This window comes from Topomyia yanbarensis, chromosome 3, assembly GCF_030247195.1.
Source record: "Topomyia yanbarensis strain Yona2022 chromosome 3, ASM3024719v1, whole genome shotgun sequence".
In the NCBI taxonomy this organism is placed as follows: domain Eukaryota; kingdom Metazoa; phylum Arthropoda; class Insecta; order Diptera; family Culicidae; genus Topomyia; species Topomyia yanbarensis.
This window is the reverse complement of record NC_080672.1, coordinates 278,981,677-279,002,482: the sequence shown is the minus strand read 5'-3', so window position 1 is coordinate 279,002,482 and position 20,806 is coordinate 278,981,677. Positions and strand designations below refer to the sequence as shown.

Genomic DNA, 20,806 nt, shown 5'->3' with positions numbered 1-20,806 from the left:
GTGGAAATTGGAAACAAGGGGAACGACTGGTTCTATGCTGAGCGCCAAAGAACCGATAAACGAAAAACAACCAGGTCAAATGCCGAATGCTTGTAGCGACTACACGTCAGAACAGGGCACGGTATAAAGAGCTGAGGGCAGCCGAGAAAAAAATTCATCGGCCTTATAACGTGGACACGACGAAATAGTACTTGATGAGGCAGAGGTAAACTTCAAGAGGAATGGCGCGTGGAAATTTCTACAAAATAATTAACAACATGAATAGAAAAAGCACCCCGATACCGGTATTAAGGGGTTATATACAAAGTTGGGGCTCAAAAAACATTCTAAAAGTACATACATTCGAAAATTTTTTTTCGGAATTTCATCCAGATCGGAGCACTAGATTTCATATTACAACTAGATTTCATATTACAGCGCACTGATGCACGAATGAAATAAACAAAAAACTTTGAAAGTGACTATATCGGAATGGAGTTTTTTTAAGTACCGTTGCGGTGAACGTAATATCTTAAATTTTTTAAAATGGTTCGTATTTACAATCCCGTGTATTTGAACGGTTCCTTTTTTATTGACAAATGTTCGATTCTCTGCAATGAATTTCAAGCCTCAAAAATCGATTTTTTGTCAACATGGTTTATGACGTTTTTCTGTATATTTTTACTTTCATGATTTTAGTTGAGCGGTTCACCTTGAAGAGTGTTCACCGTAACCTTCTGAAAAAAGATGCGCTTTGGGGAAGGCGCCATAACTCCGAAAATTCTTAATATTTTTTAATTCAACTTGGTTTTTCTTCGGTAATATTACCTACAAACTGACTTTCGCTTCTTCAAATAAAATTTGCATAAAGCCTATCAAAGGTCACGAACTAAGTTCACGTTTCCCCCTCATCTTTGTATATAACCCTTGAACGATCGAGTCGGAAATTTGTTGGTTGATCGTACAGGAGTGACTACCCGGTGGAAGAAGCACTTTGAGTTGCTATTGAATAGACAAACGAGTAGAGAAGCCATGCACAAAATCAAGATTGGGTATGATGGATAAACTGTGGATCCACTCACACTAGACGAAATGCGAAAGGTTATTAGAGAGCTGAAAAACGGAAAGGCGGTTGAGAAGGGTGGAATCCCGAACTTCCAATAGTCGGGAGAGACCTGTTGACATTCCATTGCGTGATCGGGATGCTCTGGATGGAAAATGAAATACGTTGCGATTTGTTGAATCGGTTCATGTGCCCTACCTTCAAGAGGGGCCACAAACTCTAGTGTAATAACTATCGAGGCATACCTTGATACCTTGTTGGCTACAGCGTCATCTCGCCAATGACGGGCGTATCGTAAAGCTCAGTCTTTGACGGTCCTGAGCGGCGTCCTTCATGTTCCACCGCACGTTTAGGCATCTCAAGTCCTCTTCCACTGCGTATAGCCAACGCGTTTGTGGCCTCCCACGAAGTCGGCGTCCTCTTCCTGGCTCCCTGCTGAATATTGTTTTTGCAATTCTTTCTTCCGATATTCGAACCACATGACCATTTATTTTATCTGTTTAACAATATCCGCAGTTTTGTATACTTGGAACAACTCATGCGTCTGCATCACACTCCACTTTCGCATATCCCGCCGAATATTGTCCGCAGTACTTTACGCTCGAAGGCTCCGAATGCTCTCCTATCTGCCTCCCGTCAATGTCCACGCTTCACTGCCATAAACAGCGACAGGGAGGATCAGTCTCTTGTATAAGGCGAATTCTGTTGACGTTTGCAGGTGGCGGGACCTAAGTTGGTTACGTAGATCGTAAAAGGCACTGTTGGCAGCTGCAATACGCCTTTTTACCTTACGAGAAGCATCGTCGTCGCAAGTGTACCAAGATAAACGAATTCTTCAAACGTGTCACCATCAAGCATTACCTCGGAACCAACACCACAGGTAAAGAGAGAGAGAGAGAGAGAGAGAGAGAGAGAGAGGCAGTCTCTCTCTTTACCTGTGACCATGTACTTTGTCTTGGCTGAGTTGATGACTAAACCTATCCTCGCTGTTTGCCTCTTAAAAGGCACGAAGGCCTCTTCCACTTCCAATTACATCAATATCGTCCGCAAAACCAAGGAGCATATGCGACCTTGTGATGATAGTTCCGTTCCATTGCACGCTAGCTCTCTTGATGGCACCTTCAAGAGCAATATTGAACAGCAAATTTGAAAGTGCATCGCCTTGCTTCAGTCCATCTAAGGTCACAAATGAGGCTGAGATCTCATCTGCAATCCAAATACTTGATTTTGAACCATCCAACGTCGCACATATCAGCCTAATCAGTTTAGCCGGAAAACCATGTTCTGACATAATCTGCCACAGCTCATTTCTTTTCACAGAGTCGTACGCCGCCTTAAAATAAATGAATGAGAAGGTGGGTCTGCAAGTTGTACTCCTGGAATTTGTCTAGGATCATCCGCTGGCTGAACATCTGATCTGTTGTTGATCGGCCCTCACAAAAACCAGCTGGGTATTAGCCGACGAAGGACTCCTCAAGCGGTCCAGTTTGTGCCCTTTCTTGTAGATAGGGCAAATGAGTCCAACCAGCCAACTAGGAGGCAATTCTTCGTCCGCCCATATTCATAGAATCAGAGGCGACGCGTCGGTACGTTCAACCTGTTCATTGAACAGGAAAGCCAAATCAGACAAACCGAAACCCATTTCAAGTTTAAATTAAGTGTAGAACCCTGCAAAATATTTTCAATGAAGGGAAAAGTAAAACACTAAAATTATTCAGATTTGAATGAAAAACCAACCGGTCTCCAGTAAAATTTCAGAAAATGGTTTTACCAGTTCATCCTCAAACATGCACGCATCTCGTACTCTCACCGCACGCTTTGGATGGAGCAGCAGCAGCAGCATGGGTGATGGCTGCAACAGCAGCCTGAGAGCCATGGGCGACGGTTTTTTTCTATTCTCTTTTGCACCGGTTCAAATCAAATATTGCACCAGCGTGCATTGTAGCGATGTCCATTTGCTCGTTAGAGGTCTTTGTGCGAAACGAGCGCGCTTTTTAATTTTCCAACACGCTTCGCAGTTGTGCCATACGTTCACAGCTGTCGGTCAAACGCTTATTTTCTTGGGTAGTTCAACCAGATGTTTCTGCCCTTGGGGCATATTAGTTATAAGCACGTATGGATTTGGTTGGTTCAATGAAAGTAATGAACCATCTTTCTGCTTCGTAGAAATTGTTTGTTCTTCGCATTTACACATTGATAACATGTCTACTGAAAATGTAAATGAACATAATGGATTCCATTCGAATCGTTTCGCGTTCTATTGCAAAAATGTTAAAAGTCTCTTTCTTACGACACTTTGCGAGGAAAATGATTTTTTTGGAATTGCATATGGAACATTTAAATTTCTCTCATGTTTGGTAGAATTAACAGATGATTTCAAACAGGTTAATAAATATTTCAACCTATCTTATACAGAAGAAGGAATAATTCTCGGTGTAGAAAATAAGATTCTACATCGGAGGTTAATTCGAATCGTAACATGACTTATGAGTATTCAATAATACCATGTGTTGAAATTAAAGTGAGAAATCATTTTCAATACGAAGTAAGTGGTTGCCTATACGGATGTAATATATCTTTTTTGCTTTTTTCTGTGGGACTCTTGTTTGTTTGTTTTATAATTCACCGATGGGTTTTGACAACAAATTTGTCTTGCTCAACTCCTGCGATCAGAAAAACCCGTCCGCCGAACATCTTTCGTTGGTACTATTCGTTCGATGTTAGAATCGTCGAATTTGAGGGATTTTGTGGTATTGAACAAGTTGACGGCGGAACCACGCGTCGCCTCTGCATAGAATAATGTGGTGGATTATTTGGTGCAGCTGTTCACTACCGTGTTTGAGAAATTCAACCGGAATCTTGTCCATCTCAGCAGCTTTACCGGTTTTCAGCTCACGTATAGCGTTCTTAACCTCGTCTAGTGTTGGTGGATCCACAGCTTGTCCATCATTTTCAATGCTTATCCTGTTCCTAGATACATTTTCACTTCCGTCATTCAACAAAACTTCGTAATGGTTCTTCCACCTGGCAGCCAGCATTGTTTTGTCTGTCCGCAAGTTTCCCTCTCGGTCATTGCACATAACGGGAGCTGGCACTGATTTATGCAGCGTACCGTTAACAGTTTCATAAAATTTCTTGCGCTTCAGCAATCACACTTCCTTCCTGCTTCCTTTTCTTTTCGTGGTGGATTCGTTTCTCGTCACTTCTCGCTTCCCCATGCCGCTCTCTGTTCAGGCATGTACCAGCCACTAGCATCCGGTTTCTGGCCGCATTCTTCTAGTTCGTCGCTCGCTGGTACTGTTCATCGAACAAACCGCTTCGTTGGCACCGCTGAGCTGTATCTATCACTTCCCGCGCTGTTATAGTCACGTTGGTCTCATCTATACGCTCATCCAGCTTCTGGCGATACTCAGTTGCATCGTTCTGTTATTTCTTGGACTCGTGACGCTGGGTAATCATGCACTAATCTTTGCTACTCCGAGATAATGATCCGAGTCGATGTTTGGGCCTATGAAGGTCCTCACATCAATGACATCAGAGAAATGCCGTCCATCTACCAGTACGTGCTCTATTTGGGAACAAGTACTGCCACTTGGGTGTCTCCAAGTGTGCTTTCGGATATCCTTACGTGCAAAATAGGTACTACTGATTGCCATTCCCCTAGCAGCAGCGAAAGTTACAAGCCGCAGGCCATTATCATTGGTAGCAGAATAAAGGCTCTGCGTACCAATAATTGGGTAAATGAACTGTTCCCTCCCAATATGTGCGTTAGCATCTTCGATGACTATTTTAAAATTTTGTCTGTAGGCTCTCATAGAACGCGTCCTTCATATCATGTTGGCGTGAGTTGGCGGAACATTCGAAATGTATCTGGTCACGTTCTTTTGAAGGACAGGCTATGTCTGCAAATTGAACCGTTTTTTTGTTATCACCTTTGTGGGGGTATGAGGTGGGACCATCATCATCATCATCAAATATCATTGGGCTTGTCGTTAGTTGGCGCATAAATACTGGTCAGGCTGTAGTTGAAGAACTTACTCTTAATTTTTAACACACAGAATCGGTCGTTTATGGGCTTCCACCGAATAACTCGCTTCATCTGCTTCCCCATCTAGCTGTAGTAGATATGGTACCTGAATGAAGTGTTCGCAAAGGAGTACACTGCTCTGAATTTGCGTTCTTCGGTTTTCGGCCGTCGTACTTCCTGTATTGCTACCACGTGCACGCCAACATTACGCAGTTCGCGAGCCAGAAGATCTGCGCGTGCGGGTTCATTCAAAATTCTTACGTTCCTAGATCCGAGTTCCCAATCGTTATCCTTCATTCGTTGCTGTGTTCTTTGCTGTAAATCCAGTTCATTTTTTGCTCTATTATCGAGGCATAAAGATCCTTAATGTCACCTACAAGGTACTATCTCGTGTTCTGTTTAGCAGACTGCGCCCGATGGCTAATTTTTTTGTTGACGAATACCAAAGCTTTCGGTTTCGAGAAGAACGATCAACGACTGATCAAATGTTTACGCTGCAGCAAATTCTGGATAAATTTCTGGAATATAACATATGGACTCATCATCTGTTTCTGGATTTCAAAGCGGCGTGCGTTTCAGTGAAACAAAATGAACTGTGGCAGATAATACTTGAACATGGTTTTCAGACAAAACTGATTAAGTTGTTTTGTATGACTCTGGATGGGTCAAAATCATGCGTTAAAGTAGCTGAAGAGATATCCGGCTCGTTTGTGGTTGTTGGCTCCACATGCCAACGACGAAAATTTTGAACGCAGATACCTTGTTGGCTCCACATGCCAACATCGACAATTTGAGACGCGGACGACCAGCGGTTCACTCTAACAGCAACACTGCCGCGCTGCCAGAAGACCTTCTGCTGGGACATTGCACGCAACGAGACGCTGGTCTATCTGTGCTCTTCAATCGTCTATCTTCCTGATGACCAGTCCTGAAAAGGACTTGAGCCTAATTTAATTCTTTACGGACGGAAGATAGCGAGAAATAGTGGCATCCGATAGCAGCTGCAGATCAAACATGACTAAACGTGCAGCAGCAGAAAGGTCCTCAACGCAGCGGCAAACTCCTACGGCAGCTGAACTCGAGCGAAAACGGAGCAGCAGTGGAATGAAATCACTTCCAGATTCCACACGGCGAGCAGACGAGCAGCAATGGCTGCAATCCTCAGGGATCAGCTTGGGATAGGAATATTCCACTCTCGGTTTTTCTTGTTTATTCGACTTCACTGTTTAATTTACAAAATACTTATGACTGTTTTACGATACTGCACATGCTTTTATACTCTATCCAAAAGAGCATTCTGGATTGTTCCACCAATCAGGGACTTCGTTATATTGGCGTAGCATATGATGAAGGGAATTGTACTAATGTGGGAGACTATCCAGGCGGCTTACGTGGTGTTAGTGTGTGATTGAGTCTTGCATACAAACGGGAAAAAGGGAGGGAGATGTCGAATTGGCGCGTTTTGCTGGCAGGGTTGTGGTACATTGGGAAGTTAGGTTGCGTCATTCTCGTTATCGCGAACATACACCCCCGGCAAGTGATGGCCATCACTTGTTGGTCGCAGAATCCCGGCTGGACGGCAAATTATCTTCTATAGGTAGGAGAGAAAGTTTATTAATAGGTCGTCGAAACACTGATTCACCAACGCGAACATCGACTGTTCTTACAAGTTCGTCACATCCAGGGTACACTGTGACAATTCTGGCCAACTTCCATTGCTGTGGCGGTAAATTCTTGTCCTCCAGCAAAACAACTTGACACGGGAAAATATTTGGGACTCGGATAAAGTTTTTTCCTCTTGGCTGTAAGCTTACTAAATAATCCCGAACCCACGATTTCCAAAAATGCTCTCTCATCAATTGCAAATGCTCCCATCGGCTTAAACGATTCACTTTAATTGAGTTATATGACGGTTCTGGAATAGCATTGATTGGTCGCCCAATGAGAAAGTGCGATGGTGTTATAACCTCATCATCGACAGGATCATCGGAAAGGGAAAACAGGGGACGTGAATTAAGTATTGCTTCAATTTGCGCTAACAAAGTACTGAACTCTTCGAATGTTAATGGAGTTTCCTTCAGAATTCGCTTCAAGTGATATTTTGTACTTTTTACTGCCGCCTCCCACAGGCCTCCGAATTCTGGTGCCTCTGGCGGTATGAAGTTCCATCTTATCTCCTTCGATTGACAAAAAGAACCAATAGCTTTCACGGCAGCTTGATCTTGGAATAGCTTGAAAAGGTTGTGCAGTTCTGCTTTGGCACCCCGAAAATTAGTACCATTGTCGGAATTAATTTCACGAGGAATTCCCCTGCGAGAAATAAATCTTTGCAATGCTGCTATGAAAGCAACTGTAGTCATGTCCGAAACAAGCTCAAGATGGACAGCTTTGGTCGATAAACAAACAAATACGGATATGTATGATTTTACGACGACAGGTTTTCTAGCTCCTTGTCTCACCAAAAAGGGTCCTGCATAGTCTACCCCGGTAACTTCAAAAGGGGCTCCACATGTGACCCGGGCTGGTGGTAAGTTGCCCATGTATTGTGTTACACCCTTGGGCCGTGAACGGAAACATTGAACGCAATTTCTTGTAATTTTTCGAACAGCTGATCTGGATCCCAATAGCCAAAAACGTTGCCGTATGGCGGAAAGCAGACTTGTTGGACCCACGTGCAAATTTTCCTCGTGGTATGCACGAATAATAAGATCAGTTATGTAATGCTTTGGTAGTATGTACTGGTGTTTCATTTGCAGCGGCAAGCGAGAATGTTGAAGCCTACCACCTACTCTCAATGCTCCTTCGTGGAGAAAGGGACCTAAATTACCAATTCTTTTACATGGTTCACCATGTTCTACTCGCTGAACCTCATCGAAAAATGCTTCATGTTGAATTAGTACTACGATCGTATGTAATGCTGCTCTGAGCTCTGCTATTGTAGGTAATGGTTCAATGATACGATTTTCAACGACCTTCTCGCGACAATTTCTGATAAAGCGTTGAACGTAAGTCAAAACTCGCTGGAGCTTTCGAAAGTTACTGAAGCGCTCAAACAACGGAAGATCATCGATGTTTAGGATATTAATCATTATAACAGAAGAAGACTTCATGTCCGGAAGCTCGGAATCAAGAATTTCTTCGGCGACAGCTGGCTCTAATTCCAATGATTGAAGAAATGGTGGACCATCCCACCACAAAGAGTTGTTTTTCAATAGATCAGGAGACTGGCCTCGAGATACCACGTCAGCTGGATTTTCCTTTGACCGCACGTAACCCCACTGATGGTGCTGATTGTCTTGGACAATCTCTGTAACACGATTTCGAACAAACGGCTGAAGCATTGCGGGAGGTTTTCGCAACCAAGCAAGTATTATTTGACTATCTGACCACAAGTAAACGGTTGAAATACTGGCTTGGAGAATGGGAAACACCTTGCGGACTAACCGTGAGAGCAGCAGTGCTGCAAATAGCTCCTTTCGAGCAATCGTCATATTCTGTAGAGGAGCGATCTTACTTTTGCTGCATAGCAAGCGAACAAAGCATTCATTTTCGGAGCCAATGCAACGGATATAAATACAAGCCCCATAAGCTAATGCCGAGGCATCAGCGAAACCGTGCAAGTGTAAATGGGAATATTGAAAAGTAATGACTGGTCTTGGAACTTTAATTTCATTCACGCCCTTTAGAGAACCACTAAAACGTAGCCAATCTGCCAACAGATCTCCTTCCAGAGGAGAGTCCCAATCAATTTTGAGTGACCATGTGCGCTGCATCAACTGTTTCGCCAACACAAGAATAGGAGAAAGGAAACCAATAGGATCGAACAACTTTGCACAGTTGGAAAAAATCTGTCTCTTGGTTACAATTGTAGTTTCTGAAGTAGCATTGTCAATGGCATACAGGAATTCATCGCTTGTAGGATCCCATATTAGACCAAGTGTTTTGATAACCTCGTTGGCCGAAAGTTGATCAAGTTGTAGTAGTTTCTCTCGTTCAGACTCGGCAACATCACGTAGAATTGATTCATTATTGGCACACCATTTGTGTACGGGAAACCCTCCTTTGGCTAAAAGGGCTTGAAGCTGTTGACGGCATTCAATAGCTGCTTCAATCGAATCAGCACCAGATATTATGTCATCAACATAACAATCCTCCAGCACTATGCGAGCCGCTAGCGGAAACTCGGATCCATCGTCCTCACAGAGTTGAACCAACGCGCGGGTTGCCAAAAAAGGAGCTGAAGCAGTACCGTATGTAACAGTCTGCAATTCAAGAATTCGAAGCCTCTCAGTTGGCTTCGAACGCCAAAAAATTCGTTGAACTGAGGTTTGATCGGGGTGAACGCGAACCTGCCTGTACATCTTTGTGATGTCAGCGGTGAAGACATAACGATGCATTCGAAATCTTAGCAAAATACTAAATAAATCACTCTGGACAGTTGCACCGACCTGTAGCACATCGTTAAGTGATGTAGCTGAGGGACTCGATTTAGCAGATGCATCAAAAACCACCCTCAATTTAGTACTTGAACTGTCGGGACGGAGCACGGCATGGTGTGGCATGTAATATTTAACCATGTTAGGACTATCATCAGCTTCTCGGATTCTTTTACAATGCCCTAAGGACTCATATTCATGAATGAAGGACGAGTACTGATTTTGCAGGTTTGGTTGCTTTTGTAAACGCTTTTCAAGAAAAAGAAAACGACGGAGAGCCAAAGACCTGTTATCCTCAAGTTGGTGGATGTTGCTTCGGAATGGAAGTTTCACTACATATCTGCCTGTAGAATCTCTCTCATGAGATTTACGGAACATTTCCTCACATTCTTGTTCTTCCGTAGATGAAGAAGTTTGGTTTTCTATTTCCTCGATTTCCCAAAAGCGTTTTATCGCTTCCTTAAGAGACTCGATCGTCACGGAATTTATCTGTTGCGCATTTACAATAGCTGATGATTCATCGTTAATTTCTCCAGCAACGACCCAACCCAATTCCGTTTCGCGTAATTTGGGCAGACCTTCGCCAATCACAAGATGCCCTGATTTCAATATTCGGAAGAACTCGGTAACACCAATCAGCATATCTACATTTGCTGGGGTGCCAAACTTTGGATCAGCCAAAAAGATACCTGAGGGAATTCTCCAGTTGGAGATGTTCACAGTTTTACACGGGAGAGCATTGGTGATTTTTGACGTGACCAGACATTTCAATGAAGCATTGTAATCGCTGTATAATGAACGAATATTGACCTCTACTAATCGGGTTGACTTGCTGCGGGCACCACTTACGCCGACAATATCTGCATTGAATGGCGTACCTTCGATTCCCAACTTCTGATACATTGAACCAGATAAAAGATTTGTTTGTGCTCCGCTATCCAAAAATGCACGACAACGGATGGGATTGCCATTTTTGTCTAAGAGACTCACAAGAGCGGTAAGTAGCAACACATTCGGGAGAATGGCTGAACAACATGTAGAAGAAACATTCGTGGAAACAGAACTGTCTGGAACGATTTGTGGTGGCGGTGGAACAGACGAAGATTGAATCGAAACACCTTGCTCTTGAGGCTTCGCGTCTATAATTCCAGAACTGTCGAGTTTCTGGCCCTCGTGGTGTAGGAGAGAATGATGACGTTTGCGGCATTTGGAACATGTATTCTTAGATGGGCAATTTATTGATCGGTGTCCACGACGAAGGCAATTAAAACAAACTCGGGAATCCTTCACCTTCGCAATTCGATCTGGCACCGACAACTTGCGGAATTCGGAACATTGGTAATTGAAATGATTACCACCACAAAGCTGACACGGTTCGTTGCTCTCGGCGGAAGTTGACGCATGTACTTTCACATTGCCTGACTTAGACGCAGCTTGAGAGGACTTACCCAGAGATGGCTTTGCATCAGCTGGTTGCTCAGTTTCACATCGTTCGAGGACACGACACTGTTCTTTGAGGAATAGTAATGTTTCATCAAAGTTAGGTAACTCACCGTGAGTGAGAGAACGTTCCCAATACTTTCGAGTAACTGGATCAAGACAAGAAGTGAGAATTTTTGTGATTATTAATCCCGATGTATCATCGATTGATTGACCCATGTACTTTAAACCTTCTACGTGCCTTGTGCACGTGTCTATCAACTCACGTAACTCACTGTAAGACTCCTTGCTCATCTTTTTCAAAGACAGCAACCCCCCAATGTATGTATCAATTATAACCCTTGTATTTTCAAACTTATCAATAAGAATTTCCCATGCATGTTGATAATTATTGTCCGCTAGAGTTTTTGCATCAATAATGTCGGCTGCGGCACCAACTAGTGCCTTATCGAGATGATGCAGTTTAATTGCATCAGAATCTGCACATTTATCAATGATATCTTGGAACATCGTTTTAAAACGCGGCCAATTTTCATAGCGCCCGTCAAAAGTTGGGATGGGTGCTCTAAGTGGCTGCTGAATAATCACTTGGGGGGAATTTCCTTGCGTAGTAATTGGGGCAGTGGCTAAAAGGGGTTTAGAAAATGATTCAATCAAAATCTCAACACGAATCATAGCATCTGTGTGCAGATTTTCGAACTCGGTAAATTTTTCATCCTGTTCATCCAGCTTTCCGGTTGGAATATTCGCCAATATTTCTTTGTGAAAGGCGACATACGTGTTGTAAAAGGTTTCAAGTTTCTTCGAATACACTCGCAGGATTGGAAGGCTTACCTGACTTGGATCATCTTCCGCTTTTTCTAATGCTCTGACGATGGTGGTAACGCTGGCCTTCACCTGGCCACGCTGATGAATGAGTGGCTTGACTTCTTCCATTTTTAGCTTCTTTGATGTCTCTGGTGTGCGTGGTAGTGTCATAGAGAAAAAGGAAACGCTGCTACGGTAGAGCAACAAACACAATGATGACACAGCTCGATTGCAAAAACACTACCAGTGTTCCTTTGGAATTCACTCACTTTTACTTTTGCTCTGTTCAGTGTTCACTTGATTTGTTTGTTCATATTGGCAGAAATTCAATTAGTTCACAACTTTTTTCATAAAGCGTTTTCATTTACTTTGATTATGGTTCATATGCGTGTTTCACTATCCGGCTCGAAGGACCACTTTGTTGGCTCCACATGCCAACGACGAAAATTTTGAACGCAGACACCTTGTTGGCTCCACATGCCAACATCGACAATTTGAGACGCGGACGACTAGCGGTTCACTCTAACAGCAACACTGCCGCGCTGCCAGAAGACCTTCTGCTGGGACATTGCACGCAACGAGACGCTGATCTATCTGTGCTCTTCAATCGTCTATCTTTCTGATGACCAGTCCTGAAAAGGACTTGAGCCTAATTTAATTCTTTACGGACGGAAGATAGCGAGAAATAGTGGCATCCGATAGCAGCTGCAGATCAAACATGACTAAACGTGCAGCAGCAGAAAGGTCCTCAACGCAGCGGCAAACTCCTACGGCAGCTGAACTCGAGCGGAAACGGAGCAGCAGTGGAATGAAATCACTTCCAGATTCCACACGGCGAGCAGACGAGCAGCAATGGCTGCAATCCTCAGGGATCAGCTTGGGAAAGGAATATTCCACTCTCGGTTTTTCTTGTTTATTCGACTTCACTGTTTAATTTACAAAATACTTATGACTGTTTTACGATACTGCACATGCTTTTATACTCTATTCAAAAGAGCATTCTGGATTGTTCCACCAATCAGGGACTTCGTTATATTGGCGTAGCATATGATGAAGGGAATGGTACTAATGTGGGAGACTATCCAGGCGGCTTACGTGGTGTTAGTGTGTGATTGAGTCTTGCATACAAACGGGAAAAAGGGAGGGAGATGTCGAATTGGCGCGTTTTGCTGGCAGGGTTGTGGTACATTGGGAAGTTAGGTTGCGTCATTCTCGCTATCGCGAACAGTGGTGTTAGATGGATTAAAACAATTGATTGAAATCAACTTAACAAATGACGATATTTGCTCACAGTTGCATTAATGAGACAGAGAACAGATGTCCATCTCGGCAGTTTGAGTTGTGTAAACATTAACACGTTGTTGAAATGTAGTTCAAAGTTAGCCGCTAGATGTGCTATTGAATTTCATGGATTTGTCAGATAAACTATTCAAAATGGTAGATATTATTATATCCTTAGTATGCGAATTATTGGAAGCGGCATCCAATCTTTCTTGATTTTGAATTCGATGTGAGCATACCAATCAAGTTGTTAGTCAACAATTGCCCTAACCTACTTAACTTGATCTAGGACAATAATGAATTTACTGGTAATTTTACATGATGACACCATTACTGTTGCAAATACTGGTGATCATTAGGTATGATAAATCTTATATCGAAATTCCAAGTACATAAAGTTTTCTCATCAGTATCGAGATTCTATAAAAGTGAGTGAAGTGTTTACATAACCTGCCCATAAAAGCATAAGAGCCTCATATGAATTTTTGATGAAACTGAGTTATCTGTTGGATTGTATTCTGTATCACCACTGAATCACAATGCACAAATATGATTACCAAGTTTGTTTAGAAAACATCGAAAAAAATACCAAAACATGGTATTTCATCCATAAGGCTCAATGAAATGTAAATCTTGAAAAGCGTTTTTCGATATGGGACTCTTATACATTAACGAGCAGTACCAGTTTGAGAACGTGCAGTTTCCTAAACTCTACTTGTCTTAACAATAAATACATATGTCGGTTACTAAGCATTGCGTGTATGAAGTTGGTGTTATTCAAAAGTACTCCTTTGGATTGCAACAATAATTACATGATCGCAACTTTTGAATTTGTATCCGGTTTACTTTACTAAAGGATTTCTCAAAGTACTTCACAACTGAATTATTTTTTATCAGAATAGCTACTATCGGAAGAAAACCTAAACCGAATTTATAATAATATATTTTTGGAAAATATATAATTATTCATTAAAATTGGATGCCACTCCCCTATTTGAGATATTCAGTGCAGAAACGACCCCAACTCAAAAGTGATGTGTTTATTTCAGGCATTGCGTTTTAATTTAAACTAATATTAATTATGCATTCAATTTTCAATTCCGACATTAAGAATTCACAATTTTTCACTAATTGTCACTCACATCAGTTCTCCTGAAACAACAACCTCTTTTCCACTCTGTCGGTGAAAGATTTCATAGAGTTTATTATCCAATTTCTTTTGTGGAAGATGCCTTGCTGGTTTTATAATGCACATGTCGGTATTAAGGGGTTCTTCTGATAGTGAGCTCGAATTTCGAGCCTTTTTTCATGATGGATTACAAAGAAACCACTCAAGTCTAATGCGTTTTTTTAATTTGGTTTGTCAACTCTTTTTTTTACATTTTAAAATTTATATAGTATTTATTTATGCACAATCTTGTCTTTGAAACGGCTGTAACCGCGACTCCGTAAAAAACTGCGCCCGACTTTGTGCCAAGCTTTCTCTGGTTTGAGTGGTTGAAACTGGAAAGAGCGATATTTCTATAATTGGCTATAGCCCGACACAAGCCTTTTGGAAAAAATAAATATGTCGCAGAATTATAAATGCTTGAAATAAAAAAATCAATTTTTTAAACCAGTAAAGCTTGTAAAAACGGAAAAAAAATCGTAAAAAGCTCGTGTCAGGCCGTAGTGACAGTTCTGCTGACAAAATGAAAACTTATAAGCACCTAGTATTATATTATTTTATAATTTTATATTTTAGATCGGACCTTGCCGAAACTAACGAAAACATGGGAAAACGCATTTAAAGATAAAAGTTTAAATAAAATGTGATTAATGAAACTTACGATTTAATCGGCCATGTCAGGGCCATAGAACCATTCTTCATTGATTACTAGGTGTACAATGAAGGGTGTTTAAATGCGTATGAATATCTTTGCTTCATTCCAGAGAAGTAGCACAATAACAAATCTGATGCGCCAAATGATAAATACTCGCGAAGGGAAAAGACGAATTCAATGCTCTTTTATCCATTTTAGGAAATGCATTAGACAGGGATAGCAGACACCGCTTTAACTAATGTATTCTGATGAGTAAGGTGAATAAAAAGGGTGTGCAGGATTAGGGCACAGTAACCCTAGATGACACATTACACAATTGAAAATGTTTCAGACTTTGAGATACTCACTCATTTTCCTTTACGAGAATCATCACTTTTACAGCTTAAGTGTAAATAATCAACTTCTAAACACTAATTTGGCAATTTTCTTTCTGTCCCCTGTTTTTTCCTTCCCTGGTCTCTTTCTTTTCCGGAACCACGGCGCGCTCTATTCACAGCCAGCAGAAGTAGCAAAAAATCCAAACACCGTCAATCACTCTATTCGATTGAGTTCAGCCGCCCGGTAGACGCGATTCGGGGGGCCCGCGACGATGATGATCTCCGGGGTCCATCTCTCAGCCCGAAACCGATGACCCCCCGCCGTGTTAAGCGACGATCTGTGATGCAACGTGGCACTACAAGCCGCCAAAGTACGACCAGCCGACGGAGTCACTCCAATCACCGGAGCAGTGCGAGAAACTCTCGCCGGAAAATCCATCAAAATCCGGTAACCAAACTGATGAATCAACAAAGTGCCGGGACGATGACGCTGACAAAAACTTTCCCTCAGTTTGTGCACAACAAAAATCCCGAACTGACCGAATCCAATCTGAAATCCCTGAACAATGACTACATCATGAGTCACAGTACAGCATCCATGCTGAACAATTTCAGCAAAGCGCGATCAAATAACCTTAACACATTCAATCACCCACCACGACACAACACTCACACCCCAACGCTACCCGATGGTAGTCCGATTGATCCTATCTATTACAACATGAATTCCTCATCACCCCTCCTGCAGCAACAAACCTCGTGGACATCAGCCAACCCTGGTGGTCATTCAAATCCAACCTATCAACATTCAACCTCCAATCTGAACCACAGCCCAGAGCTGAATGATGAGTACTACACGAACAATCGTCCTCCGTCCGTTCGCTCCAGTTATTCTAATTTCCATGGAACTCGACCTCTTAGTTCTTACGCCACAACCGGAGCAAATCTCAATATAACTCAACCCGGTGGAGCAACGGCGGAAAATGTATTCGCAAGTCTGACCAATCAACAGCAGCAGATGCATATACAGCAACAGCAGCAGCAGCAGCCACAACAACAACAGCAGCAGCAACAGTCAACCACTGGGGTTAGCAGCGATCCGATGGCTATCCCACAGTTGCCCCATCGGCGGTCAGTTTCGCGCGAGAGTTTACGTGCTATGCAGTTCCTTAACAGTGGACCTCCGGCGTACAATCTCAATTATCACACACCGCCGGATTCGGAGACCACTATGTAAATAGATAAAAAAAAATCGGGGGATTAGGCTAATACAACTTTGACTGGATCAGACTTAAGCAAACAATGGGGGCTCTTTAGAGTAATGATTATTATTTACTTCCGTCCTAACGTCTATAACGTAGATAATAGTACTTTTGCACTATTAGTGAATGATCTGAATGCAAGAAGCAAACAACAACAATAATGAGCTTTGTAAATACATATATTAGGTGACTAACATTTTTTGGAATATGGCATACACACGAAATCACTGGTGCAATGGAATAGCCTGTCCAATAGTAAATGGTAAAAGAAATAAAACAACGTTCTTTTTTATCTCAAACAATTCAATACTTGCTGAAGCACTATGTATCTAGAGAAAATGTCTCAAAGTACACACTACAGCTTAACAGCTTTAAAACATTCGTAAATAACTCAAGATGTCAAATGTGAAACATAGGAACCAGGATGAATCGTTTAAGGCTCAAGTTACCTCAAGGCTTGGTAGTGTGCGTAAGAAAAATTGTGCTCAGCTTTGCCACCAGATTATCCATTTAAATCTTTTCAAAACTCTAAAAGAAGAATATCAGTCGATTTATTAGATCATCACGATTCAATTCATGCAAAATACCTGCCGGAAAAGCCATCGGCTTAGCTGAATGGTGCTTTTGAAAATGTGGCTGTGGTTTTTTCATTGCGCTGTTGTGTTGCATGCCCCAGCACGGTGTGGTAGTGTGACAAAAAATCACAGCCACTTTTTCAAAAGCACCATTTAGCGAAACCGATAGTTTTTCCAGCAGCTGTTTTGTATGATTTGAATCGTTTTGATCTGATAAATCGGCTGATATTCTTCTTTTAGAGTTTTGAAAAGGTTTAAATGTATAATCCGGTGGCAAAGCTGAACACAATTTTTCCTACCCATACTACCCAGCGTTCAAAACTAATACATGCTCAAAAAAGGTAACTTGAACCTTAAAGGAGATTATCATATAAACGATTAAAATCATACTGAATCTTGCGCGTAAAAAAAGTTTCCATGTTAAAGGCTTATATTTTCTTTTAATTGAAGACTTTATTATAAATGTGTGTGTGTGTGTGTGTGTGTGTGTGTGTGTGTGTGTGTGTGTGTGTGTGTGTGTGTGTGTGTGTGTGTGTTAACCATCTCAACCGAGGGTTTGCCCCAAAGGGAAGAAGAGCGTGTCCGGATAAGAATAAGAAGAGTGGCTGATTTGACAAGCGCAAAACAGATTCAAGATAATCTGCATAAGGTGCATGCATGTGTGTACAATAATATTATTGGTGGCAAACGCCTTGAGAACCTCAAAAATGCTGAAAGCACTAGTTTGTATATTCAAAACATTGTTTTAATTAATTTCGATTTTAACAACTTCTTTTTTCTGGAAGTAAAGCAGTATTTACGCAATATAGATGTTGCCAATTGTAAAACCAAAACTCTCGCTTTACGTATGCCTAAGCTGACCAACTCTGACGAAAAAATCCGTACACTGTGCGGACTGTTTGCCTGAGCGTGGTGAACGATTTCGCTTCGTTGCGGTATGGTGTACGGATTTTTTCGTCAGAGTTGGTCAGCTTACGTATGCCATACGTAAGCTTACGTATCTGGTACCATCTTGGGTTTTCACGTCATTTGCAGTTTGACAAGACCAAAATTTGACAAGACCATAATTTGATGTTGGAACGGTCTATCCCTGAGAATCATCATAGGAAGGGCAATCCCTCGATCTCAACTCCCACTGGCTCACATCGGTTTGCAGAAAAAAGGTGTTTCAAAGTATTCATGCATGCAAATAACTTAGTTCCAGGATTTGGGTAGGAATTCGCTCAATTGAATTCTGATGACCCATTTCGTATACAAGTCAAACCGTGTTTCGAAGCCATCCGTCAACCAGCCCGCCCTAAGATGATGTTTGTATCAAATCGATTTAAACATTATAAAAAGACTTTCGAAATCGACGCGTGTTTAGTGTATTTATTTGATTTTCATATATAAATGTTATATTGGGTCGATCTTACCTGATTGTTTATTGCTTCTATTATTCCTTTTATTTTGAGTTCCTTTGTACGAGTGCCCTCGTCGGTTATATAATGATTTTGTTTCCTCAAACATTTGGTTTAGAGCTAGAACAACGTTTTTCCGCGTTAAACAGAGAACAATTTGCCCGCGTATTTTTGCAATATCGTGCTATCTGAATGGATAATGAAAGAAATACTTTCATTAGACACGAATATTCTATTCTAATAATCAATTGAGGCTGTCTGCCGATTTTTAGCCGAAATGCTAGTGATGTGACCATCAAGAATACGTCAAACAACCACAGTTCACCTTCTTCAACACCAGTTTGACCTTACCAAGCCGTAACGCGGGTGGCGTCGTGAAAATTGTCGAATAGGAGTTGAGAACAGCTTGAAGCCACATCTGATGTTGTTCAAAATGTATAGAATTCAAGACAACATGTCATGGATCCGCAATCGAGGCTAGTTTTCGTACCGTACATAACTAGACTCACTGTTCTCACTTCGCCCACATTATGAAGACTTTATTCGTAAATGTGTGAAAAAATCTTACATTAATGTGATTCTTATCGCATGAATCCAGATTCATCCGGAAGTACCATGTGAAAGATAGTGTAGTGGACGTGGACAATTTTGGGGGGGTAGGGGTGCAGAAAAGTCCAAGTTTGTCTATGGGGAGGAAGGTGATGAAAGCTAACGCAAGTCTGGGAATCTAAAGAAGGTAGCTTTAGCTATTCACTATCAAGTTTTTGGATACAATGACAATACAATAACTACCATTTTGGGCGTTATATCAGTTATTTCGGACCAATGGGATCGTACATTAGCTTTAAGTTCAACAGAAAAAAATCAACAAGAGCGTACACCAACGACGGTGAATAACTATGAATGAAAATGGTCCGATAATGGTTTTACATTTCTTCCAAAAAATATGTATAGGATACGCTCCAACTTTGAAAACTTTTTCCGAAGCCCGAAGGGCCGAGTCTCACATACCAACCGATTCAGCTCGATAAATTGGGACAATGCCTCTGTATGTGTGTGAGCGTGTTTTATTAGTAAGGTTTAAAAAGCTTCAAAAGCCTGGCCAGTAAAGTATTGACACTGCGTGGAACTGACGATCGTGCCTACCCGATCAGAATGAAATAACAAGATTATAACAGAACACAATTTTTGTAACATATTGTGTTATAACTTAGGTCTCGTTAGTAGTTAAAATAACAGAAATTTATAACAAGTAATAATGCGAGATATAATTTTGAAATATTTCTGTTATGTGTTTCTGATCGGGTAACCACTAAAAACACTTCTTACTCTATTTTCGCCCTTCTTACCCTCGTAACTAAATCAAGGTATTACTTCGTGGGGTCTCATTGTGCTTTCGTCGCATCTCTTCTGCTCTACCTCGGAGTCTCACTTGGGTCCCGAAATGGCTCGACTTTTTAGCTTTGATTTAACTCTCGACTCTTATCTTGCTTCTTGTCTCCATCTATTACGTTGCCGTTTAGCTCTCGTCCCCGTGAGCCGTTTAGATTCTGATTCCATGAACCATTTAGCTCCTGTTTCCGTGATTCATTCTGCTCCAGGTCATATCACGATCTACTCGGATAGTCCCTGACGGTAAACTCATCCTGCTCCGACCGATAGTTCCACGACGGAGGAATTTCTACCGACAGCGATACCCAGCATTATCGAGATCTACTCGGCGGTGAACTACCCTACTCCGACTGAAAATTACCCTACAGCGGGATTTCTCTCAGCACCTCTGTTTGTTTGGTGAGCCAATTAGCTCCCATTGTTGTCACGATGTAGTCGGATAGTCCACGGCGGTAGATTTCAACCGATATCGATGTTCGTTACCATGAGTCAATAGCTCCCCGCTTCGTCCCAGTCTACTCAATCTAGTCCCTGGTGGTAAAACCAGCTTACTCAACGGGCCAGCCAGTAGGTGCTGATGTCTGTCCAGTGATTCCGAGTGGAGCGTAGCTTCCGGTTCACTGGCGCCCCAACGACCCACTGCTAGCTATTCAACGCTGTCTACTCGCTCTAATCCTCGGCGGTGGATCTAGAATTCTAACGAGCTGTCCGGTAGGGTGTCGAGGTCGGTCCGCGATTCCGGTAAAACCTGACATCTGGTTCGCTGGCGCTTTAACTATTCGTACTTGGTGCTACGTCGCGTACTACTCAACTGGTCGCCGGCGGTGGACCTAGTCTGCACCAACGGAGAGCTCCCCGGCGGCGGAATTTCTCCCGAAACCCGATTTATTCAAGGTGGTTTTTTAGCCGAAGATGCTACTCTGTTGGTCCCTTCGTCACTTTCTCTGCATCTCGGAGAGTAAACTCGTAACTACTCTCTTAACAGCATGCCTGATATGCTCTTC

The 20,806-nt window shown here is 42.1% G+C and overlaps 1 protein-coding gene across 1 annotated transcript in view; it reads left to right on the top strand.

Annotated features, from left to right (window-relative positions):
- LOC131693063 (sodium/potassium-transporting ATPase subunit beta-1-interacting protein) overlaps nt 1–16,742 on the top strand; it is a 124,713-nt gene extending 107,971 nt beyond the window's left edge. Inside the window, exon 6 of the mRNA XM_058980541.1 lies at nt 15,353–16,742. Within this exon, the coding sequence (XP_058836524.1) occupies nt 15,353–16,410 (1,058 nt within the window). The 3' untranslated portion in view covers nt 16,411–16,742. The remainder of the gene's footprint in view (nt 1–15,352) is intronic.
- The last annotated feature ends 4,064 nt before the right edge of the window (nt 16,743–20,806 follow it).